The sequence below is a fragment of the Lepidochelys olivacea genome, assembly GCF_965140295.1.
Source record: "Lepidochelys olivacea isolate rLepOli2 genome assembly, chromosome: 1".
NCBI lineage: Eukaryota > Metazoa > Chordata > Testudines > Cheloniidae > Lepidochelys > Lepidochelys olivacea.
Window position 1 is genome coordinate 262206165 of NC_140411.1, and position 24872 is coordinate 262231036.

Consider the following 24872-nt stretch of genomic DNA (forward strand, 5'->3'; position numbering starts at 1 on the left):
CCAGCAGTTGACAAGAACAGCTCAGGAACAGTGTGGCGGGGGGGGGGGATAAACATGGGGAAATAGTTTTACTTTGTGTAATAACTGGGAGCGGATGGGTCATTACACAAAGTAAAACTATTTTCCCATGTTTATTTCCCCCCCTCCCCCCACTGTTCCTCACACGTTCTTATCAACTGCTGGAAATGGCCACCTTGATTATCACTACAAAAGGTGTGGTCCGCCCCTTCCCCCCCCCCCCCCAGCTCTCCTGCTGGTAATAGCTCCCCTTAAGTGATCACTCTCGTTACAGTGTGTACGGTAACACCCATCCTTTCATGTTCTCTGTGTATATAAATCTCCCCACTGTATTTTCCACAGTATGCATCCGATGAAGTGAGCTGTCGCTCAGGAAAGCTTATGCTCCAATAAATTGGTTGGTCGCTAAGGTGCCACAAGTCCTCCTACTCTCCTATGTGTGACTGTGTGTATTTGCTGCCTCTGTTCGTTGTCCCTGTGCTCTGTGTCTCATAGTGTATATTTGCTGTCAATGTATGTGCTCGCAGTATGTGTGTTTGTTTGCTTGCTGTATCTCTGTGTGTGTTCCGCTGTCTCTCAATGGGTGTTTGCGTTTGCTGTGTGTGTGTGTGTCTCTCTCTCGGTCTGTTGTTTCGGTGCATGGTTTCCCCCTGTGTGTTTGCTCTCAGCGCCTGTGATGACCCGTGTTTGCTCTGTGCATGTGTCCGCTCTCAGGGCGCGTGACTGACTGCCTCTCGGTGCGTGTATTACTTGTCCGAACATCTTTCCAAGCAGCCGGTGACTTCTTTCCCAAAGTTAGGTAACAGGCCCAGTTCTTTGCCGCCTGGTTGGCTGCGGCGGGCCCTATCAGCCAATCGTGCCAGGCGGCCCCGGCCCAGCCAGTCAGGAGGCCATTTCCACCAGCGGGCCCCGCAGCGGGGACGCGGCTCGGAGGCGGGCGGGGCGGGGCGGGGCAGGGTCGGCTTGGGACAGGCTGCTGCTCTCGCTCGCTCTCCTCTGCCCAGCCCAGCGCTGCTCCGCCAATCCCGCGCCGAGCACGGCCGCAACCTCTCTCGTGACTCCCATTAGCGCCATCCGCGCTCTGCACCCAGCGGGCCTCTCCGGGACACGGCATGTCCGGCTGCGACAACCTCGGCGTCCCGCCTGCCATGGACTTCCCCGAAGTGCTGAAGTCCCTGCTGGAGTACTCCTTACCCTGGGCCGACACGCTCGCAGGTAGGCGGGCGCCCCCCTCCCCTCCCCGCCTTGCCCACCCCCAGCGCTCCGCTGCCCGGCTGCGCTCCCGCGGGAGAGGGCGAGGCGGGGGTCCCGGTTAGACGGATCGCCAGCCCCGGGAAGGGGGCGCAGCTGCCGAGCCTTTGGAGCTCTGCTCCTGGCAGGCTTTGCGCCGCAATAGGCGCAACTCCTCGCCACCGGCCGATCCTCTGCCCTGTTTGGCCCGTTTCACAAGAACGGCCGAGCCTCCGGCTTTTGCTGCTGCCCCTCGCCCCCAGGGGCGCACGGTGGGAACGAGTCACCCAGGGGGTTGGGTGTTTGTGGGGCAAACTCTGTGTCTGCTGCTGCGGAGGGGGGTTACGAATGCAAAGCTGGGCAGGGAGCAAGAGCGATGTCCCACCTTCTGTACACTTAGAGCCTCTTCCTTTCTGGACTTTCCCTCTTGCTGTGTTCCTAGGACTGTACCGCACAAACCAGATGCAAAAAACCTAGGAGGTCCCCCGGTGCAAACTCTTGTCCTCTCCGGGGCAGTACCCTTGCTTGATACACTCTAAGGACTGGGGAATCGCTACACCCAGGGACCTTTCCATTTTCAGATGGGATAGTTACATGTCCCTGGCAAAAAGAAAAGGAGTACTTGTGGCACCTTAGAGACTAACCAATTTATTTGAGTATAAGCTTTCGTGAGCTACAGCTCACTTCTGTAGCTCAGGAAAGCTTATGCTCAATAAATTGGTTAGTCTCTAAGGTGCCACAAGTACTCCTTTTCTTTTTACGAATACAGACTAACACTGCTGTTACTCTGAAACATGTCCCTTGCAGGCTGCTTTGTGGTTGTTTTAACTCTTTCCTGGCTGAGCAGCGTTGTGGGTGGGAGTGCACGTGGAAATGCCATGGCACACCTCAGTCATGTTTGGACATGTGCCTCCTTACCTCACAGACTGATGTTCACTGAACTAAATGTTCTCAGGAAACTGCTGCCAGGACACAGATATGGTTCTGTGGCAGCAAAAGGGGCTAACATGGTACAGGAGAGGTGCACCAGAAAAGGCATTAATGAAAGAATCTCTTAGCCAAGGAGAGCGGCTAATGGGATATAAATGGGGGCAGGAGTGCTGGTAGTAAGTGGCTTATGGCACAGAATAATTAGACACAAGGACCTGTGGCATTAGGAAGACCTGTGATGACAAAGGGATTACTGTAGGTCCCCACCTCTCTGAACGGATTCATTTTGTCAAGTCCCTGTAGCACAGTCCGTCTGTTGTTCTCTGTAAATTCACTCCCTCCCTTGCTGAGACTTGTACAATAACCAGACTGTTATATAATATGGAGCTGGATGGCTGGTCCTGGACGTGTTTCTCAGCTATCCTGTGCCATGGTGAAAAGCTGACCGAGAGAGGAGGGTGTAGTTGTGGCAGAGCTAGGAAAACAGTGTCACTAGTGCATGTGCCTGGATGGTGCTCTGGCCAAGGCTGGATTAAGTAAATTCCTTAGATCCTTGGTATCTAGATTCAGCGGAGCGAGGCAACTGGTTGGAATCCATCCAACCTAGGAGAGCTGGGAAGAATTTGTTGAGGGGGCTAGAGAGGAAATTCTTTGATTATTGGATATGACTTTCTTTGGCTGCATGGGGACATGGTACCATGACAACTCCCTCCCCTTGCCTGGGGACCTCCCTCATGTTCTCTTAGTCTCCTTTAGTTCTTAGTTCCCTATTAGTACACCTCCCTGCCAGAGCCAGACTTTCCAACCCCCTCTTTCAGGGACCAGGTCTGTCATCACACACACCCCTCCATTTTACATACTCTGCTATCCTGCAGCAGACCTCCTAGTGGTGTTGATTGCACACATACCCCCCTACCTGGCCGTAGGCTCCTTATTACAGATCCTCCCGTCACATCAGAGCTGTGCTTCTCCTCATCCCCTTTGGAGCTGAATTCCCCATCACAAGCTAAGCAGTGTAAAAGCTAAGCCCACTGAGGATTCCCATCTTGCGTGCCCCAATTCTTAGTACCACAGCTAAAGAGAAACTGACAGTTACATTTGCAAAATCTAAATAAAGCAGGAGGGTGCAGCTGATGTTACAGTTTCCAGTGATCTACTGCACCCATCCACTTCATTCCATTGGTGACTAGACTCTGAGTATCTAATCCCAGGAAGAGTCCAAGGAAACGTTCTCAAACCAGCCTCTCCCATCACTGCCTGAAGAAGAGCCAGACACTTGACACCCATGCAGAGTGCATTGTGAAGGATCCCACAAGAAGCTCCCTGGAAACTCCTGTTAAAGCCTATGCAAAAAATCATCTTTGCGTAAATTAAACACTCCCTGTGCACAGGCACATGCCTATGACTGTACAAAGCTAATCCTAATGTTCAGCATCTGCTGAACTCATCTGGAAGTAAGTCAGGGAACAAGGTCAGTCTTAGGCACAAACACTGCACCTCCACCAGACAGTCTTCCACTTTTGGGGCCTAGAGATGAGGAAGACACTGTTGAGCTAATTCACTGCCTAAGTACAGTAGTTTAGATTCCTTTACAGATCTTCGTTTCCTTGGACTCTTCCTGGGATTAGATACTCAGAGTCTAGTCACCAATGGAATAAAGTGGATGGGTGCAGTAGGTCACTGGAAACCAGCCTTGCCAGGGAAACTGCAGCCTTGAACAAAATGGTGGGAAGCAGATATGAGGACTGTAACCCTCTAACAAGCACTCAGTGACACCTCCTCTGCAAAATCTCATTTCCCCTGGGAGATTCCTTCTCCTTTTAAGTCTCCCCAGGCTGAGTTCTCGTCTTAGCTGTAGGAAGTTAGCACATGGTGGAAACTTCATTTACAGTCCAGTTGCCCCACATGGAGTATCATGGTCTGCAAATGGAGGATTTATTATGAGTAGTCTTGTGCATGCCTTTCATTGCCCCTTGCTGGATAAAATATATTAAATCTTCTTATCTGTATATTTCTGTCCTCTACCGGCTGAGCTAGAGGAGATTGGCTGTGTGTATGTGGGCACTAATTGCCTACTATTTCGAATCTGTAGAGGGCATATATCAGTTCTATTCTTCTTAGATTTTTTCACTGTGCTGCTCATCATGGTATGCTCAATGTCTTCCAGTGATGCATTGAGCAACATGACTAATTACTATCATGTGCTATCTCTTCTCCATTTATCCCCCTGGAGCGTGGGTGGGAAATTGATTTTGATGTACTATGAGCTTGTATTAGTGAAGGTCAGGTCAAAGAAAGTTTGCCTTGCAACTGGGACAGAAAGTGATGAAATCTGAGGTAGTTCTTAGATTCTATGGGAGTGAGTTCCATGGTCATGGTCTGACCCATGAAAATGCATAAATGAGCTTCATCTTTGTGGTAGATAATGGCACTTGTGCCAGAGGAGTGCAGTTCCCTTCTGGCTGAATTATGGAAGTGGCTCTTTTAGATATGGGGTGGACCGTCTTGAGCATGTGTCACACTGTCCTCCACTGGTTGGAATATATTATTTATTCATACATCACTGTAGATGTGTGTGGCACTTTTACAGTCAAGTAAAAGACAAAAAGAAAAGGAGGACTTGTGGCACCTTAGAGACTAACCAATTTATTTGAGCATGAGCTTTCGTGAGCTACAGCTCACTTCATCGGACGCATACCGTGGAAACTGCAGTAGACATTATATACACACAGAGACGGTCTCTGTGACAAAGACAGACTAACCCGGCTGCTACTCTGAAAAGTAAAAGACAGTGTTGCGGTTCAAAAATGTGTCCGTTTGAAGTGTATATCACTGTCTATGAGCTTATTAGCTCTGCTAGCTGAGCTACTGGAGGTACTCCTTTAACACCTGGCTGGGTAGAGATCTGTGTGTTTTGAAATGGAAGATTGCAGGATGTAGTTTCTCCACTTATGCATTTAGGTGGCAAGTGTCATATATGTGTTTGAGTGATACAGGAAACATTCAGCAGGAACAGAGGTGGGAAATTACTAAAGACAAGAAAGAAAAACAAGAACTCGTAGATTACCCTATCCAAAGCCTGCCAATGTCAGATTGTAACTCTGGGTTGTTTCTCACCAACTTCACCAGTATAGTTATATTGGGTCTGCACCTCTAAATCCAGCACCATTTTCCTTGTTTGTTTGAGGGCTGGAAACAACCTCAACGTTTCTTCCTTCTCCTAGGGGGTTTGACATCACATAGGACACATAGCAGCTATTGTCACAATGTAGGACAGGGGGAGATCATATCCATGTCACAGGGGATAGGTGATCTCTGGATCCAAATTATATTCCTCCATGTTCTTATGGTCTTCATGTATCCTCCTAATTGCTATGCTGCCTGATGCAGGCAGTAATGCTAGTATCCCATCTGGAGGTTGTGTTAGGTTTGATCTCCCCCGATGTTGGCCACAGAGAATAAATTTGCATGACATTTGAATTTAAGCAGACTGGTAGTACCATAGAGTGCTCTGCCTTTTTACATTGCCTTTCACCTAGTTTCCTTATGTCGGTCAATACGCTATGTTTCCCATTAATCTAAATCATTATCACTAGACTGTGACTTATCTTCCCTGCTCTCCCCCAATAACAAAAAAAAACAAAAAAAGCTAAAGAGATGGAAGTTCTAAACACATCTTTACTCAGCAATATTCCCTGGATGAAAAATAAGGAATAGATTTCCTAAGGAACTCAAGGCCAGACTTTCAAGTGCTCGTTGTATTGTGGTACTGGCATCCAGATGTCAAGAGCTCAGCTCCTAGCTCACTGAGCTCTCTTGAAACTCTGCTCCTGCTTGTGTACTTTTGAAAATCTACTCCAAGAAGTAAAGCAGGTGCTGGTCAGGCACAAATGTTAGATGATGACTTTTGTGCAAGGAGAATGATCATACACATCACTGCTTCAGACCCTGGAGGGAGGGGGCTGAGTCGGATTTCACATTTTTTTTTCACTGTGCTGACATGATCTCTTTGGCAACAGACAGACATCTTCTATGTTTGTACAGTGCTTGGAACAACAGGGAAGGATTCTTGGTTGGCCCCTCATCACTAACATAATAAAAGTAAAATAAAAGCACCAAATGCTGGGGAGAAGCAGAGGGTGGGAAAGGAAAAGAGAAGAAGTTGGAGTTCTTTATCTCAGAGTATGTTCCCCTCCCCGGTTGTGCACAAACAACTCCTTTTTTTTTAATATTTCTGGGCCCATAGCTCCGCTGCGGCAATGACAGTAATTGCCTCTAGAGGATACGAATATCAAAGAAACGAACGTATTTCTAGCGTGTGTTGCTGACATTTAGCAGCTGCACGCAAGTGGAGCCCGTGTCACGTGATCAGCCTTGTCCTCACTGGAAAGGTGACTCGCGAACAGCCAGCTGGGGCCAGCCCGGAGTGGAGCTGGAGTAATGCGACCCCTAGTGTAGACAGAGGCTGTTTGCCTGAAACCAGTGTAAGCTGGGGCGATGCACAGCGCAGCTTGTCACGCGGGAACACACGTGGGGCATAATCCCCCGCGCGGCCGAGCGCTGGCTGCAGCCCGAGCTGGGATCGCTCCGAAATCCGGCCCCCCATCTCCGCTGGGTGCGGAGCCGCGGCCCCACCCGCTGCAGGGAAGCGGGGCCGCGCCTCGGGGAAGGGATTGTTGGGGAAGTGGGGGGGAGCCGCTGCGCGCGCCCGCAGCCCCGCCCCCTCCCGAGGGGGCACGGCGGCTAATGGGCTCGCGACTCCCGGCCGCAGTGGCTTCGCCCGCGCGCTCTCCTGCGGTGGCCGCGGCACTCGTGTGCGCGCGGCTCTTTCCGCACCCCTCCGCGCGCGGTCTGTGGAAGAAACAGCGGCAGCGGAGACGCGAACGCTTGGGGCGCTGGGTGGGCGGGACTAACATGCTAATGAGTCACACGCCTTCCTTGCACTTTCCTGGCCTGCGCCGGCTGAACGTGCCCCCCCCTGCGGCCAATGGGAGCGCTGCCCTGGAGCGGCGCAGCCAATCACAGAAGGCGGCCTGGCTTGTGGGCGGGAAGTGAGGGAAGCTCGCGCTCATGAATAAAGAAGTAAGGCGAGGCTGGCTCGCGGCGTCAGCTGCTGGCGCGTGCGCCTTGGCGGTGTCTTTCCGGGAGCTGCTGGCGCAGCCCTAATTCGTAGCCTTCCGCTGCGGGGGCCTCGGTGTTGGCACCGCTCGCCGGGCAGCGGGGAGCATGCCCGGCCGCGCCGCGCGCCAGGAGGCAGCAGCGGGCAGCGCGGGGGCGGCCGCCTCCGCGCAGCAGGAGCGGAGCCTGGCGGGCACCTTCCCGTTGGTGCTGAAGAAGCTGATGGAGAATCCTCCGCGGCACGCGCGCCTCGGTGAGGGCGGGAGCGCGCGCGAGCGGCGGGACGCGCGCGTGTCGAGGGGGCGGGGCGAGCCCCATCTCTCTGGTTGCCGGGGAGGCGCCCTGGCTGGGCCGGGGCCCGCGAGTGGCGCGTGCTGCTGCCCCGCCCCGCCAGTTGCAGGGCCGGGCCGGGCCCAGCCCGAGGCTCGAGTGGCTGCGGGCCGGGGAGCTCCGGGCCCTCCCGGTGTGCCCAGGCGGCAGCGGGAGAGATTCCCCCCGTCCAGTGTCTTCCCCCTTCCTTAGCCACGCGGCCAGGGCTGCCCTGAGGAGACTTGTGGCCTGGGTGACTGCCCTGCTCGGAGTCTGGCTGCAGCCTCGGGGCTTTTTGCCAGTGCAAAGTACCGCAACATAAACTAAAAAACAACCTCCCCCCCCGCAGCAGCGCGGCCTGACCCCCAGGGCTGGGCTTTGCTCCAGGCGTGGCCACCTGGTGCATGCAAGTGTCCAGTTGCCTTACAACTCCAACCAGAATCAAGTCGTCAGTGTCGTTTGGTGCATTTGGGGGAGGGACAGCTCAGTGGTTTGAGCGTTGGCCTTCTACACCCAGGGTTGTGAGTTCAATCCTTGAGGGAGCCATTTAGGGATTGGGGCAAAAATTGGGGATTGGTCTTGCTTTGAGCAGGGGGTTGCACTAGGTGACTTTCTGAGGTCCCTTCCAACCCTGATATTCTATGATTAATACTTATGCTAGTACCCAGCCATCTCAGGCAGGATGGGCTAGATTATTGCTAGGTACTGAACAAATGCATGGAAAGACATAGTTCTATCTGAAGAGCCTACGATGTAATATCAGCCTGTGTGTTCCTGCCAGCTGTTGCGGAGTCCTGAGCCTCTGGCTGGCGAAGCAATTACTTTCTCATCCAGGTTTGTTTATTTGCTATGAATTACATTTTCTTCTGTGCTTTTAAACATAATGTGAGAAAAACAGCAGGTTGAAGTAACAATGATACTCTATCACAGTGCTGTCCTTTTCAACAGAAACCTCATTCTTGCCTTGAGCCTTCAAAAGACATATTCCACCTTGCTTCTGTTCCTGTTAAGGAAGTAGTTTGAAGTAATGTCTGCAAGAGTAATCGGGGTAGGGTTTTCTAAGGGTTGGTAGGCAGGATCTTCTAAAATCACAGCAGGGCTAAAACGGCTATCCTTGTCTCTGTGTGTAGTTGACCCTACTGGCCTACTGACTGATCTATTCCATCTGCTTTGGAACAGCTCAGTGTTCTCAGGTTTGTGCATCGTGCCCTTTGCCAGGCTACCCTATGTGAACATTGAAGAGCTGACCTCTGATGCAACAGGATTTATATCTCTCTGGAATTTGTCATTCTGGTCACTGTTGTTTTATTCAGAATCTGAATGATGGTGCTGTCTATTTCCATATTGCAGCATAAGGAAATTTAGTTTACAGTTGCTGAGCATTCTTGCAAGTATATATTTATACTTTGATCACACCTGCTGCATGAATTTGTACCGCTGTATACACTTCCCACACAATAGCCTGTATGTAGACTTCCAACTCCCAAATTAACATCCCATCAAGCACTAATTACCTGAGGTTCCTGGCTTCCAGAGAGAAATCTTCACTGTATTGCCTAAAGTGAGAGGAGCTCTCATCCAGGTACTCTTGTGTGGGAGTGAGCACCTCACAAAAATTGAAAAGATCTCATTGCTCTACAGCCATTGCTCGTCATCCCAGGTCTCCACCAGCATGTTTTCACCCATCTGTGGATGTGCTTCTGCCCCCAAAATGGTACTCAGTCTAGTAAGATCTAGAGATAGGCACCTTGAGTGAGTGTGGGTTTCATTAACAAAGTAGTGCCATTATTTAAGGCTGTCTTCTAATTCTTCTGGGCCTCATTCTTTGCTGAGATTCTGCTCAGCTTATCTATGACCTTCAGCAGCCAGTTGACCATGCTTCCAGGAATTCAGTCAGAAATGGGCTTTGCTTAGCATAGAGACAACTGTGCTTCTTTTGTGTATACCCTATAGTGTAGTTTAAACAGAAAATTGCATCAGTTTCTGGGGAAAATTCTGAGATGCTCTCCTACAAGCTCCCCTTTTGGAGAGCGCTGTGATAGGTGCTTTGACCTATAATTAAGTGTTGGAGGGAGTACTGTGTGGGGACGCTGAATTTTTTCAGGAACAAATGCTTTTATAAATGCTTAGCTGAACCATTACAGTTAGCATTTAATATAGATGGACTTTGTCTTATTTCCAAATCAAATATGAAAATCCCCCCCCCCCCCACACCCCCGCTTGTACCTAATCTTTCCCTCTTTGCACTTCTCTCCCAACTTCAGGATAAACTCTTGTTACCTCAAAGGCTTCTTAATAGTTTCCATTATAACCTGACCCTTCCACATCTACTTTTCCTGTCTTCCAGGAAAAGCCTGGAAGAAACAAAATATCTGCCATAAATCCTAAAGATAATCAAATCTAAACTGTGGTGAATCATGGTGCTTAGGACTATGTGTATTATGCCACCCCTGGGTGGGTTGTTTGCAGCACGGATTGTACAGAGGACCTCTATGCTAAAAGACCCTGCTCTCTTAGCTCAAAGACTTTCATGTACCTGTAAATCTCTGTGGCCTACCTATTAGATGGAGACCAATGAACTGTTAAGTTTCAGAGTGGTAGCCGTGTTAGTCTGTATCAGCAAAAAGAATAAGGAGTACTTGTGGCACCTTAAAGACTAACAAATTTATTTGAGCATAAGCTTTCATGGGCTAAAACCCACTTCATCGAACATTACACATGGAGATTGGTCTGAGTAAACTGGTGTAGAACATGTCGAGTTAATTTCCTTGCTCTGATGGAGTCTGTATTGAACTCTTACCATTATTTAAATCTAGTCTTTAATCTTCTAACCCATATTTTACACTGTGACCTTTATGTTTTTGTCTTTTAGATAAAGAAAAGAAGGAAAAACTTGAGGAGGATGAAGCTGCAGCTGCCAGCACTATGGCAGTCTCTGCCTCCCTCATGCCTCCCATCTGGGACAAAACCATCCCTTATGATGGGGAATCTTTCCACCTGGAGTACATGGATCTGGATGAGTTCCTCCTGGAGAATGGAATCCCTTCCAGCCCTGCTCACCTAGGCTTGAACCAGAACCCGCTTCTGCCTGTGGCTGAGCTGGAAGGAAAAGAGCCCACCAGTGCATCTGCTGCCTCCCCTCCCTCATCATCTTCCACTGTAGTTTTCCAACCATCTGAAGCTGCCTCCGGCACAGGTAGGTGAAATACTTTGAAGCCTTGTGAATGGTTTCTGCTGTTGTGATATGTAAAGAGACCTCCTTAACCTGAGGAGAAGCACTACCATCCTGAGGAGATTAGCTTCAGAAGCATAAACAGTGTTTAGCCTATAGAGTCTCATTCATCTGTAAGTTCCTGCTAATCTTTATGAAGAGGTCTTTCCCACCCTCAAAATAACTTAGGGCTTGTCTACACTTACCGGAACATCCACGCTGCGGCGATTGATGCGTCGGCAGTCGATCATTCTCCTGTTGACTCCTGTACTCCACCTGATCGAGAAGAGTAAGGGGAGTCAACGGGAGAGCGTCTCCCTTCGACATCGCTTAGTGTGGTCCTGTGGTAAGTAGGTCTAAGCTACATTGATTTGAGTTACGTTATTCATGTAACTCAAATTGCGTAGCTTAGATCGACTTTTCCCTTTAGTGTAGACAAGGCCTTAATGCCACTGCTGCTTAGCCACTTCACATTCAGTGTATCTGATTGCAGATCTTGTGGCTGTTGATGCTAGAGCTGGGTGGATGAGCCTGGATAAAATAAGAACCAGCCCAAACATTCCCCAACAACTGAAGCTGGACTTTTTTTAAGGTTTTAATATCTGTCTTTAAAAAAAAACAAAAAACACATTGCTTCTGTGCTGTTTTGTTTCTAGTTGGAATTGGCAAATCTGAAATACCAACTTTCTGATTGGTACTTCTAACCTAGCAAGAGTCTGGAATTCCTTGAATTCTTGTGAAAGAATCTGTTACTATAAGATCTGCAGTCTTGATAGGTTCAGATAAGCTTTTGAATACCTTGGTGGTTCAGTCCATTGAGGTAAGCCATTAGTAGTTAGTGTACATCCAGTGAACTGTGCTTTATGGAAATGTTATAATAAAGCCTTTCATTTGGCTTGTGAAGTGTGACAGCTAAGTTTTTTGGACAGAGGCTGTTTATACTTTAGTTTGAAGCTCCAAGGAATGCTTGGAAGTCTCTTGAGTACCTGAGGTGAGAAAGGAGAGACAAAGAAATAAAACACATTTCTGGTGCCTCCACCTTAGCTACCCGTGACCTGATCCTAGATAGCAGTGTGCGTATCTGGAGAGGACCTTCACTTTTCAGTTTAGTGCTGGACTTGGGAACTCCACACAATAACACTGCACAGACTTAATGGCTATTTTGTGAGGAAAAGAACCTGCGAGATGGCTTTATGGAAAGGGCCTGAACCCTGACCCCCTTTCCACGAACCTGGTAGACATATGCACAACATGGAGTACAAAGGTTTTCAACAGGAGAGAGGAAAGCAACCGTGCATCAAGTGCTCACTTATTGACTCCATGTTTATATATGATGTGTTTTATGTTATCCTTTGGGTATAGTTTTTGTTGTTGCTTCTCCTAAACTCTCGTGTAGTGTTGCTAATGTTTTACTGCCCAGATATGTGGCTGCATTTCACTGGTGGAAGAAGAGATTTATTTATCCCTACCTATATTTCACTTAGTGCTAAAATTTGCAGTTCATCAATGTGAAAGATGTATATAAACATAAAGTTACTGTAATGTGACTTTTAACTCATGTCTTTAAAGATCATGCTACCAATCTGTTTCTGTCACAGTACACATCTCTTCCACACCAGGCCCTCTGTTATTACTCTTCCATTTACATATAACAAATAAGGAAGAACATGATGTGTGGATTTTTATCAAACCTCTATTTTTCATGTTGAAAATCAAATTTTTATGGTCTTCCGTGGGCTCAGTGAGAGAAATCTCTAGGCCAGCTCATGCTTCTGTGGGAATTTCTGAGCCATAAATGGCAGGGAGCTAGAACTCTGAATTTCTGATTTCACTCTGTTGGAGCAAATACTTCTTATATGTAGCGAGGTGCACAAGGCCACAAGATTTTTGCTGAAGGGAGAAACTTTCATCTCTTTCTGCCATTTTTATCTTCTTGTGTATCTCATTCTGGGCATGCATGCCCAGGGCTTGTATTTCTTCCATGGTGAAGCAGGTTATCCAGCACTTCTGTGTAAAGTTGAGATGTTATCTCTTGCAGGGAATGGAACTATGTCTTGTACAGTACTGAGTTCACTATTAAATAGAAGTGATAAATGTGGCATACACTAGGTCAGTGAGCAGAGATGCCCATATATGGGTACCTGCATTTATTTTCTTCATCATGCTGATCTCCTATTCTGATGTTTACTGCCTTTTGCTAGACTCCTCCCCAGAGAGTGAGAGAGAGACTCCGAGCCCTGTTGATCCAGAGTGCATTGAGATTGATGTGAACTTTAATCCCGACCCTGCTGACTTAGTGCTCTCCAGCGTGCCCGGTGGTGAGCTCTTCAATCCTCGCAAGCACAAGTTTGCTGAAGAGGACCTGAAACCACAGCCCATGATTAAAAAGGCCAAGAAGGTTTTTGTCCCAGATGAGCAAAAGGTAACAGACTTCTTATATCAGACTGATAAGGCTTTACGCAGAGTGTGTGGGGGTCTTTTTTTGTATGTTGAAATACATTTGGGGCAAGGCCAGTGGGCCATACCTACTGGGTTGAGTGGAGAACGTTGCTCAGAAGAGGGTTGGAAGACTGATTCCTATTCAGCTGTAAGGCCCTTACTGCTTTAACTTGGAACAGTGAGTGAATTGTTGGGCAGGAGTGACTTGTGGTGGTAGACACAGAAAAGGATGGAAAAACTAAGTTGTCTCAGCTCATTCCTCCTTTGCTCTTCCTCACTAATGCAAATTTGCGCCCCACAAATGGTCATATGCTCATTTGCCAATGCTTTTGTCTAGTCCAATTCTATGTGCCCCAGACAATGGAACGTTAATCACTTTCACTGGGAGATTATTCCACAGGCTAATAGACATAGCTGTTAAGAAATTGTTCTTGATGTCTAGCTGAAATGTTCCCTTTGTTTAATTTCACCTCAATTTTACTTCCCCACCCCACCCTGAACTATCCTAAATAGGCTTCTTTTGAGGAGACAATCTTCCAGTACCATGTTGTCTAAACTTCAGTTAGTATCTGAGCCTAGCCAACCCAACAACTTCCTGCATGAGCTACAGGAGGAAATCTGATAGCAAGTAGGATGGCTTTTATGGGTAGGATGACTCTTGTGGTAGGGCAGGAAGGTAGCTGTTTGATGCTGGATATGAAATGCTGAGCTGTAAGATTGACTTTTTTTCTCCCTCCCCCCCCCCCCCTTTCCTACAGGATGAAAAATATTGGACAAGGCGAAAGAAGAACAACGTGGCAGCGAAACGTTCCCGTGACGCTCGGCGACTGAAAGAGAATCAGATCACAATCCGAGCAGCCTTCTTGGAGAAGGAGAACACTGCCCTCAGGACAGAGGTGGCAGAGCTGCGCAAGGAAGTGGGGAAATGCAAGAACATTGTCTCTAAATATGAGACCAGATACGGACCCTTGTAAGCACACCCTCTTTCCTTGCTAGGGCTCCTTGTTTAGTTCTTGGACTTCTCTGCCTTCTGTAGAGACTCCCAGAAATAACATGTATGGAGACCTTGTCATTGTGCATCTATAGCAAAGATCCGCTTCTGATGGCACAACTTGGTCAGGTCCTTTCCTGACCCTTGTGGTGCCAGAATCTAAGTTGTGTCCATCTTTACAGCTTTGTTTTAACACTGCTAGAGCAGTTGGTGATGCTAATCCAAGAGAATGGATTCATCCATCCAGGGAAATAAAAGTGAATCTGTTTAGATTGTTGGACAAGGCTTTTGCTTTCTGTTCTAATCTCCATTTTAAATGGAAAGAGAGCTGGCTGAAGTGCAAAAGTCTCCTGTTCGTTCTCGTTCTCTCTCTCCCCCTTTCTTTTTAAAACTTAGTTTTATAATTTGGGATACAAATGGGTGCTGCTGGACAGCATCATAAAAAAGTTCCTTCCCCAGTTCCTAGACACTGGAACGTAGCTGAGCAGCCCCTGTTGTGCAGGGCTCTGTGCTCCTGCTCAGGAGGAACAGGGAAACCTCCTAGGCCTGGGAACTGTCTGTCTTCTGCAGAGGTGAAGATAACATTCAGATGAACGTGCATTTGTGTAAACCATAGTGCAGTGAACACATTGTTTCTAAACAATACTTACACGTTTTTCTTTGGTTAGCTCCCAGAAGCATAGGATGAGGTGCAGGGCAAAGAGCCCCATACTTCTCCTTTACTAATGTGAGGTAACACTTTCTGAGTTCACAGCAATGGGTTTTAGGGAGTGCATCACTCTTTTCTTCCTTTCCCCTAATACAGTTAGGGGACTTCTTTTCTTGAACTACTAATTATGCAGCGCATGACTCTTCATTCAGAAGTGAAGGAGAAGGGCACCACCAAACTTTGAGTCATTTACCTGTGGCCTCATCAGATCAATTCTTAGGTCCATCTGGTTTGGGAATCACCAGCACTTTGTGTTTTGGGCGGGGAAGGGGGGACAAACCCAATCCACCACTCTAATGCATCTTCGCAGTCGTACAAGAGTTGCACCTCTGTAAGTGATACTTGGTCCTTTGCCTTTTGAGCAAGCAAGGGAGAAGCCACACCCACTCTAAACATGAAGAACTTCTCTCACAACCTCTTTGGGTGGCAGTCTCTCTATGCCAGCTGGTTTTCTCTCAAGCACATGACTTGCCCTCTTGGTGCTGAGAATGGATTACTTCCGAGTACTGCTCGTACAGTAAATGGTGCTAAAGAAAAATGCATTTTTGTTTATGTTGGAGGCTGCCTCCACCTGCAATGGAGAGCTTTAGTAAAATGCCTGGTACAAAAGTAGACTGTCACTGTCATATGTATTTTATCCCAGGCTTATGGCAGTGAATATGTTATAACTGTTGGTTAGATGTCTGGGGATGGTGTTTGTATTTGGGAGCAAGAGGAGTGTGGGAGATAAAAGGTTTTAGGATAGATTTGAGTGAAGGAATTAGAAACTTATAAGAGCACGTAGAAGTTATAGGGTTTTTTTTCTGTAACAGATTTTGACTAGGTCAGCTTTGTGAGCTCAATGTGAGAATAAAACAGCTTGTCTAAATTCATATGTTCACTCCCCAGTGGAGTGGGGAAGGAAGCTAATCCAGCATGATTAAAGTAAATCTATACAGGAGCTGTTTTCTCCCTGCATTATTACCTGCTTGTCTGGGCTGAGCTGTTTTTTTTTTTTTGTTTGTTTGTTTTTGGTTATTTTGTGCAGCGCCAGTCAGGTTCCTCCTGAGCATCAAGGAGGGAGATAACTTTGCAGCAGGAAAATAGAATCCCACACCATTGGGTTTTTTCTTTCACAGAGTGGTGTGTAGTGGTGATAGATGGAGTATACTGTAAATAAATTGTCACACTTACTGCTTTGCTTTATTTAAAGTGACTTATCTGATTCCGAGTGATGCAACTTTAAAGACTTCTAAAAACAAAGAAACTAAAAAGCACACATGAAACCATCTGTCTTCAGAGTGAACAGTGAGATGTGTGAGAGGTATCCAACAAAAACAACTGACGGGGACACTGCCTGCAAGTATCCCATCTGAACTGCACGGGGGCTGACATGATGAAAAGTGCAAGGTCTCCTTAATGCTGTGTATGGCTTTCTTATCTCTCTTTTTTTGTACTAATGTTTTTCTTCTCTCTGTAATCAAACTACAGTAATGTTACTTACTGACACTTGTCAATGACACTCACAGCTCATGTCTTTCAGTCCAATCTGTTGATGACTTGTGTGAATGGTGACTCTGTTTTGATACTTGAACGAAATGGAAGGAAGGGGGATTCTAACTTAAAATGGCTTAAACTATATTGTCACCGATTTTTGGGGTTGGGGGGAGCAGTAGAATAGGTTTTAGCTACTGCTGCAGCTGGGTTCTGACAAGCGTAGCATCTTGTGACGTACTGCTGGGGGTGCTGAACCAGAGGCATCCATGGAAAATAGTCTAGGAGTGCAAGAAAATGCAACAGATTTGTTGAAGTAAACTAAAAAGCACCATAGAGTGTGCTGTACAAAGAGTAACAAATAAATCCTGTTATATAGCCCAGATGACACACAACTCCTTAACTACTTCCTCTCCTGATATGTACACTATGGGGAGCCCACCTCCTTCCCCTTTTACTTTTAAGGGGATACTTTTGTATCTCAATAAAACAAATTACATCCGTTTCCTTGGCTGCTGTACCAAAATAGAGGAGAGGTGTATACCTCTCTGAGCTGCTGAGCCGTGTATCTGGCTGCAGGCCAGACCAGTCAGTCTGTATTGAAGCCCCAGAGGAACAGTGGCTAGCAGCTACTATGCTATGCATCCTTCTCTTTTTCCTACTGCACTCTAATTCCCCAAGCACCTCAGAAAGTACGGTGGGCATCTGTCTCATGGACCCAAAATATCCAGCAATTCCATTGTGTCATAATGGAACAGCTTTAAAAACAGACTCTGGGCGTGTATGGAGATAGATGAGGCACTTAGAGAGCATTGCAGGGATGTTGGCCCTGTGTAGAAAAGGGAGGATGTCCATGGAAGGAAAATTGCCATCAGTACAGCAAAAGACTCCTAACCAGACATCATAACCAAATGTATAGGTGAAAGAGAAAATGGAATGGCTTATTTCCAGTAAAATGTTGTAGGGCTGCACTTGTATCCAAGGTTATGTCAATAACATAGAAATGGAGAGGAGGTTTTCTATGTGACTGTATGACACACAGAAAACTCTCTAAACTCTCTGCCAGGAGGCTGATTAATGGCAGACACCTGGCTGATAAAGACCTTTTGAAAGCCAGCAAAACGAAAAGGGCCTAAATGGGAGGCTCAGGATCCATTACAACTGAAACTTATGACATATGGTTTAATACTGTACAAATACCATGTCTTCTTCTTCCCCAGAGGGATTCCTGCCCCCAGAACATCTTAGTAGGAAGGTGAAGAGGAAAGGGAGCAATGGGGAGAAGCAGACTGTTGCAAACTTTCTTTAAACAAAGTTGTAACCAATTAATTTTTCAGTGGAACCTGGGAAAGATGAATGGGCTTGATCCATCAAGTGCACTGCTTGATCTAGTCTTACAAGTGGACCATGTTTTCAGTGTTAAAGAACACGCTTTAACTTTTTTCCTAACCAGTAAGAAATGTTATCAATGTGTTATATGTATGTAATAAGATTCCAGGATTGTCTCTGAAGCCTATTCATAGAATATCAGGGTTGGAAGGGACCTCAGGAGGTCATCTAGTCCAACCCCCTGCTCAAAGCAGGACCAATCCCCAACTAAATCATCCCAGCGAGGGCTTTGTCAAGCCTGACCTTAAAAACTTCTAAGGAAGGAGATTCCACCACCTCCCTAGGTAACGCATTCCAGTGTTTCACCACCCTCCTAGTGAAAACGTTTTTCCTAATATCCAACCTAAACCTCCCCCACTGCAACTTGAGACCATTACTCCTCGTTCTGTCATCTGCTACCACTGAGAACAGTCTAGAGCCATCCTGTTTGGAACCCCCTTTCAGGTAGTTGAAAGCAGCTATCAAATCCCCCCTCATTCTTCTCTTCTGCAGACTAAGCAATTCCAGTTCCCTCAGCCTCTCCTCATAAGTCATGTGTTCCAGTCCCCTAATCATTTTTGTTGCCCTCCGCTGGACGCTTTCTAATTTTTCCACATCCTTCTTGTAGTGTGGGGCCCAAAACTGGACACAGTACTCCAGATGAAAGCCATTCACCAATGTCGAATAGAGAACGATCACGTCCCTCGATCTGCTGGCAATGCCCCTACTTTTACAGCCCAAAATGCCATTGGCCTTCTTGGCAACAACGGCACACTGTTGACTCATATCCAGCTTCTCGTCTGCTGTAACCCCCAGGTCCTTTTCTGCAGAACTGCTGCCTAGCCATTCGGTCCCTAGTCTGTAGCAGGGCATGGGATTCTTCCGTCCTAAGTGCAGGACTCTGCACTTGTCCTTGTTGAACCTCATCAGATTTCTTTTGGCCCAATCCTCTAATTTGTCTAGGGCCCTCTGTATCCTATCTCTACCCTCCAGCGTATCTACCTCTCCTGCCAGTTTAGTGTCATCTGCAAACTTGCTGAGGGTGCAATCCACACCATCCTCCAGATCATTTATGAAGATATTGAACAAAACCGACCCTTGGGACACTCCACTTGATACCGGCTGCCAACTAGACATGGAGCCATTGATAATTACCCGTTGAGCCGGACAATCTAGCCAGCTTTCTATCCACCTTATTGTCCATTCATCCAGCCCATACTTCTTTAACTTGCTGTAGAGTCAGTGTGAAGCGGTGGAAAACAGCTACACAGGTGGTTGAGAGCTCTTTTTGTTCTGAATATCAGCAGGTGCAGCCATCGCTGTGATCTGTTACTGTCCTAAGTTCACAGCCATTTTTGGCTTTTTTGCACACATGACTTTACAAATTACATCCATGGAACAACACAACTAGTACTTGTATAAGTTGGAACTCTTAAGATTCGCTAGGATAGTACATGAAAGTTTCCAAACATCTGCAAATGGGTTACTATTCCAGCATCAAATTCCTAAAATGTTGGGAATATAGTGCCACCTGTAGAAAGTGCCACAGGCTTACACCTTGTAGTACAGCCTTGAACAACCCTTTTTTGGGGGGTTACTTTTTTAGTTTAAGGGGCTTGATTTTAAAGACGCTGAATGCATGTAAATATGATCTTCTAGCATTTATTTCCAATTACTTGGCTCTGAATTATTGTTTTTCACAGCCATGTTTACCATTTGAAGTGAGGTGGATTTTTTTAGTTAAATAATAACTGACTAAATTTACAAGTATGATTCATTTGGATCCTACCATCGTTCTGCATTAGGAACAATCCTAATATACTTATTTCAGCAGTCTTAGTTGATATTTAAATAGGCAACTGCAGTGGACTATGGTAACCTTTAATGCTATCGTCTAGAACAATGCATGTATGGAGAATTGTCTTTTGTAATAATCATGCTACATTATCACCATAATATTCAAGTAATGTGAATAGTCCCATTTGGTTTCCAGATTAATTTGTGCAATATAACATAAACCAGTGAAATATTCATTTGGTTTGTCTTTCAGAGAAGACTATCCATCTTGCATGCCGTGGTCCTTCTGTGTAGATTAGTGCACAAAGTTACACATCATGTGTGCTGCTGTACCTAGGTGATACAAGGTTGTGTCAGTCAAGCATAGTTTTTTCTCAAGTGTGGATTGATTTTTATAGCTGGAGAACCGTCACGTTGTGAGACATCCAGTAAGTTCTCTGAGGTAATGGTGGTGATCTCTTATTCCCATATGAACACAGCTCTTACCAGCCACCTCCTTTGTGCGGGGCCAACACCTCTCTCTGTCTTGTTTTGGCTTTCTGTTGCGAGATTATGTCAGACTTCTTCCAATTCTTACAGTCTCTTGGAGGTTAGGCATGCTGCTTCAGAGCTTTCCACTCCTTTTAGAGTAAATTACCATGAACTCTGAGATTGTGATAGACGATAATGTAACTAGGATTGCCATCTTACCTGTGCAGCCTCTTCCCCTTGGTAACAGTACCGTAGTGTCTGCAGTGGAATACTGACAAATTGTTTCAAACAAATTTAATATTGAAAGGGGTTGAATTGACAGGCCAAGAGCCTGAAGTTTTCTAACAGCACAAGTTCAGCTTGAGCAATAATTAAGCAAGGTTCTCACATACACTGCTTCATGGCAATGTGTCCTATGCCTCACTGATAGGGACCATCTCAAAGGGAAAAAAGGAAATTGCATCTTTGGCCTTAGTACAGAGACTATCATGAAGGGAGCAGTTTGATGGGGATGCCTGTTCAGTAGCCCCTGTGAAATGGCTAGTGGTTTAAATCTAGCTTCCACTGAACAGCCATCAGACTACAAACTTTCAAAATGTCCCCACTATTAATAGGGTTACCTGTGGGGAACGTCTGCTTTAAAAATGTCTATTCTATTACATAACCAGAAAAAACAGTTCAATAAATGATGCAAGAGAGAATTCAATGGGCATTAGTTTCATACAAAGTCTGCCAATAGGTCTAACAGCGTAAGATATCTAATAGCAGTGCACATCTGCAATAAATACTCCTTAAGTACATTTTTTACTTACAGCCAAATCCTGTTCCCATTGAAGTTGTTGGCAAAGCTCTCATGAACTTCCATAGACAAAGGTCTTTATTCTCTGCTCTGGTGATTTTGAGTTTTCATCAAACATTGGAGCGGTGGATGACTTTGCTTTCCTCTGGAGCACACTGAGCCCTGGTCTACACTTAAAAATTAGAGTGACCTAGTTACATCACTCAGGGCTGTGAAAAGTGTATGCTCCTGAGCACCATAGTTAGGTTGACCTAACTTCCCATATAGATGCAGAAGAATTCTGTCAACTTGGCTACAACCCCCTCAGAGCGTTGGATCGGTGACATTGACGGAAAAACCCCTTCCGTTGCTGTAGGAAGCGTGTACAGTGCCATGGCGGCACAGCTGTCGCCTCTGTAGGGTAGACAAGCCCTGAGTTGGGACCAGAAGAGACCCCTGTGATTGCAGGTGCAGTATTGGTGGACTGATCTTCCCATCACTTTTGTTTATCTTACGAACGAGAGAACTTTTTTTATTCAGATAGTCTGCTTAATTAATCTTTGATTTGCTGTTTGGTCTGGGTAAAGAAGAAATATGCAGTGCATGCTAAGAGAAGAAATGTGTTAATTCCAGGTGTCATATAGTTCTTTACTTTTTTTTTTTAATAAGGTCTTCACTGCTGATAATTATCCATTTCATTTCTTTGCTGTGCTGTTTGGAAGTCCCTTGTGTTCTAGCTGGAAATACTATTTTCCGCATCATCTGGTGAGCTGCTACTAACTGTACCAGGTACATCTTAAGGTAGCAGGTGCAGTGGAGGTCCAGCAGTGCCAGAGTTTAGGAATACTGTAAAAGTACAATTGTTGTGACAAAAACGTTCTGTGTAGTCAGTAGGAGAGCAGTGCTGCTGTGCAACTTCAGATCCACAGAGCTCCTAAACTTCACAGAATTGAAGCTCCTGGTTATCAAAAGTCCTGATTTTACAAAGTGTTTAGTTATCTCAAAGCTTTGTAAAATCAGGGTGTGCCTGTATTGTTTTCTCCTGGCTGTAGTGGGTGAACCCAAGACAAAGGGGAGGTGCAGAGGTGACCTGACCCATTAACTTCATATTTTACAGTAACCTATATCTAAATCTTTACTGAGGAAAGAACATTTATTTTAGTATCTTTTTTTTTAAGGGCTTTTCCCCTCACACAAATACAAAATCTTCACCAGATTTGTTGGTCTTCAGTAATTTCTCTGTTGTACATCTACCAAAACCACCACTAAAGGTTGGGGGAAGGGACAAAGTCAATATTTCTAGCCAGATGGTTCATTATATTTTGTGTGGCTTTTTTGGAATACAAACTTTTAAAGTTCAGGCAGTCACAATAGAGTGGAGAGTTGTGAGGGAAGTAAAAAAGTAAGCAGAGCATAAAGAAGAGAGGAAAAACCGAAAGATAAGGTTAAGGCAAAATACTAGCCTGAGCCAGAATGCTGAAACTGAAGCCGAACTGCTTCTAACTTTGGGGCAGTTCAGATCCAGATCTCATCCCCACAGCTTGAGCTCATATCCAAGATGTTCACTTTTTAAAGTGATGGGTGCCTCCTTTTCTTGCTCATATTTCTTATGGGCCACAATAGAGAGTGAAGGTGAAAAGAACTTTGGAGAGTGGGGGAAGTTGCTATTATTTTTAACTACTGTAGTTATATTAATTTACTCACTGTATGTCCATTAAATTAAGGCACTTGATTCTGACGTGCAGATCTCAGTAATGCTGCACTTTGCTCATGTGGTTACCTGAACTGCTTGACAGCACTGCATCCATATGTGAGGATGAGGTGAGGATTCATTCACTTACCTAAATGGAATAGCAGGTAGCTGGTATCTATCTTTTTGGAGAAGCGATGAGGTGTCTGTTTGCTACTGGTCAGGGTAATGGAAGGATTCATCTTCTACACTCTTATGTGATGATGTGATTTATTGGAATATTGTATTTTGTATAATTTAGAATATGTAAATACATTTTTAAAATTAATCTGTCTTATAAAGTAATAAACGCTTCTATTGTAACACCTGAAAATTGTTAAAAGTGCTTCATGTCATATGACTTGGGATTTTTTTTCTAGAGAACTGCAGAAATCAAAGTGAGATTGATGTTGTGGAGTTTTCATTTAATTGTGATGCTTCCTGTTCACAAAAATATTTAAAAATAATAAACCACCCAAATAGAGAAACTTCATTTTATTTTTTTACAGTAGTCACTGAGGTGACATTCATCACTGTTCTCAGACAATCCCATTTTCTGGATTGTCCGTTTTGCTGTTGGCCAATAACAGTTAGAAAGCACTACAATTGGTCAGTTTCATAAAAAGCACTGTGCGAGTCCAGAAAAAACAGTAACTTGTTTTTTAAATTGCTTGGTTGTGGCTTAAACGTAGCCCTCTAACCAGACTGCGCTGTCATTGACTGTTACCGCAACTCACCCATAACATAAGTAGAATAAACCTTCATCAGTCGTGTTGTGTGTACACACAAATATATGGTTATCCTGCTCGCACACCGTTGGTGCATGGAGAGATACATTGACTAAAGACTTGAGTTTTCAGTGCATTTTCATTGTATACTGCACAGATGGAACTTTCAGCCAGTGAAATTCTTCTTTGTGTCAATTTTAGACTAGAGGAAAACAAAATTAATGGTTGAGAATCATGGTCAATGTGTTAGGAAGCAACTTGTCCTTGTCCTTCAAACTTTATCTAGCATTGGGGCCCACAGCCCTGTTATAAAACCTTCCTGCTGACCTATCTTTAGCTCACTGACCTTAACTGATGTACAGCAGTGGCCTGCTCTCCATTATCTGCTGCTGCAGCATTCCATTGAAATAACAATGGAAAATTACACATTTTTTTTTATAGTGGGCAGAAATGGTGGTACATTTTTGTATTCTGTTCCCAAGCTGTTAATTTAGCTGCTTCACAGTTACTTATGTGCAAATTATTCACTGGAGTTCTGCACCTGTCAACCTTTTTTGGAGAAGAGGAGAGAGTCTGTTTTGATCTAATTAGTGTTTCTGGAAGAATCGCATTTGGTGTGTTTGGTTTACACTACATTTTAATGCCAGAAGCAAGAGAATTTTGAAGTGTCCTTTATTTGGATCTACAGATGACACCACTCTATCCCACTCATTCAAAAGGAAAAATTTGACTGCGGAATATTTTATTAACTGCAAAATATTATTTTAATATATAGTTTTGCTTTGTGTCATTAAACAGTTGCTGTGTTTCACCTCTTGGGTGTCTCCATTTTTGAGGAAGGCAGAGTAATTCCTGTATATAGTTTTGTAAGTCAGTCTGTAAAATGCTTTTTGGTCATTCTGAATGAAAGGCCCTATAGAAATGTAAAATTGCTACTTTTACCAGATATCATGTTTGTGAAACAGGTGAGTAAAGTTGTCTATTACCATAAATAATCTAGCTTCGCTATTAATCATGTACCCAAAACTGCTCATTTTGTACACATACTCTTGCCAGCTGATCAAAGAAAATAAAGGTACCTGAATTGCAGTTTGATGAGGAAAGGGGCATTTCACTGTACACCCAATATCCTCCTATATTTCCATTTCTGACTTTTTTTTTTTTAATGAACGAACTCTGGATTTGAAGTTTCCAAGTATTGAAAAATCGCTTGGAATTTGTGGGTACTGTAGTTGAAATCCTTTCTGCTCTTGATGACTGTTTTTTTAATGCTTTTTTCTTTAATATGTAAAGTTTTGACTGTATGAAATTGTTTAGTATTTTTCCTTTTTAAAAAAATAAAGTGTATATTCCACTACAGGAAGATCTAGTCATGTATTTTTCCTCTCTCTCTCTCTGCCAGCATTCTGCCTGATGCTGATCCTTCAGTTGTTGTTGGAAGGTGCTTCATCTTCCAAAATTAGGTCCTACTGGTCCCTTTGTATGCGTATATGGTGTACATGCAACACAGTTTCTCATCTTCTGTTTCCTTTATTACATTGTGATTATAAACTGACTTCGGAAATGTCACAAA

At 45.2% G+C, this 24872-nt stretch overlaps 1 protein-coding gene across 3 annotated transcripts; it reads left to right on the plus strand.

Annotated features, from left to right (window-relative positions):
- Nucleotides 1-967: 967 nt before the first annotated feature.
- TEF (TEF transcription factor, PAR bZIP family member) lies at nt 968-24662 on the plus strand. 3 transcript variants are annotated; one of them, XM_084644837.1, is made up of 5 exons: nt 968-1233; nt 10478-10801; nt 13018-13238; nt 14014-14225; nt 16148-24662. In XM_084644837.1, the coding sequence occupies exons 1-5, from the start codon at nt 1131-1133 to the stop codon at nt 16167-16169; spliced, it is 882 nt and encodes a 293-aa protein (XP_084500963.1). In that variant the 5' UTR covers nt 968-1130; the 3' UTR covers nt 16170-24662. The 3 variants fall into 3 exon arrangements, with proteins under 3 accessions (XP_084500963.1, XP_084500964.1, XP_084500962.1); XM_084644836.1 differs by lacking the exon at nt 968-1233 and adding an exon at nt 7309-7549; XM_084644838.1 differs by lacking the exon at nt 16148-24662 and having other exon boundaries at nt 970-1233; nt 14014-14516.
- Nucleotides 24663-24872: the final 210 nt, after the last annotated feature.

Coding starts and splice junctions, on each gene's coding strand:
- TEF (XM_084644836.1), top strand. CDS start 7,405: ATGCCCGGCCGCGCCGCGCGCCAGGAGGCAGCAGCGGGCAGCGCGGGG. Junction 10,802..13,017: donor TGAAGCTGCCTCCGGCACAG/GTAGGTGAAATA, acceptor GCCTTTTGCTAG/ACTCCTCCCCAGAGAGTGAG. Junction 13,239..14,013: donor TTGTCCCAGATGAGCAAAAG/GTAACAGACTTC, acceptor CCTTTCCTACAG/GATGAAAAATATTGGACAAG.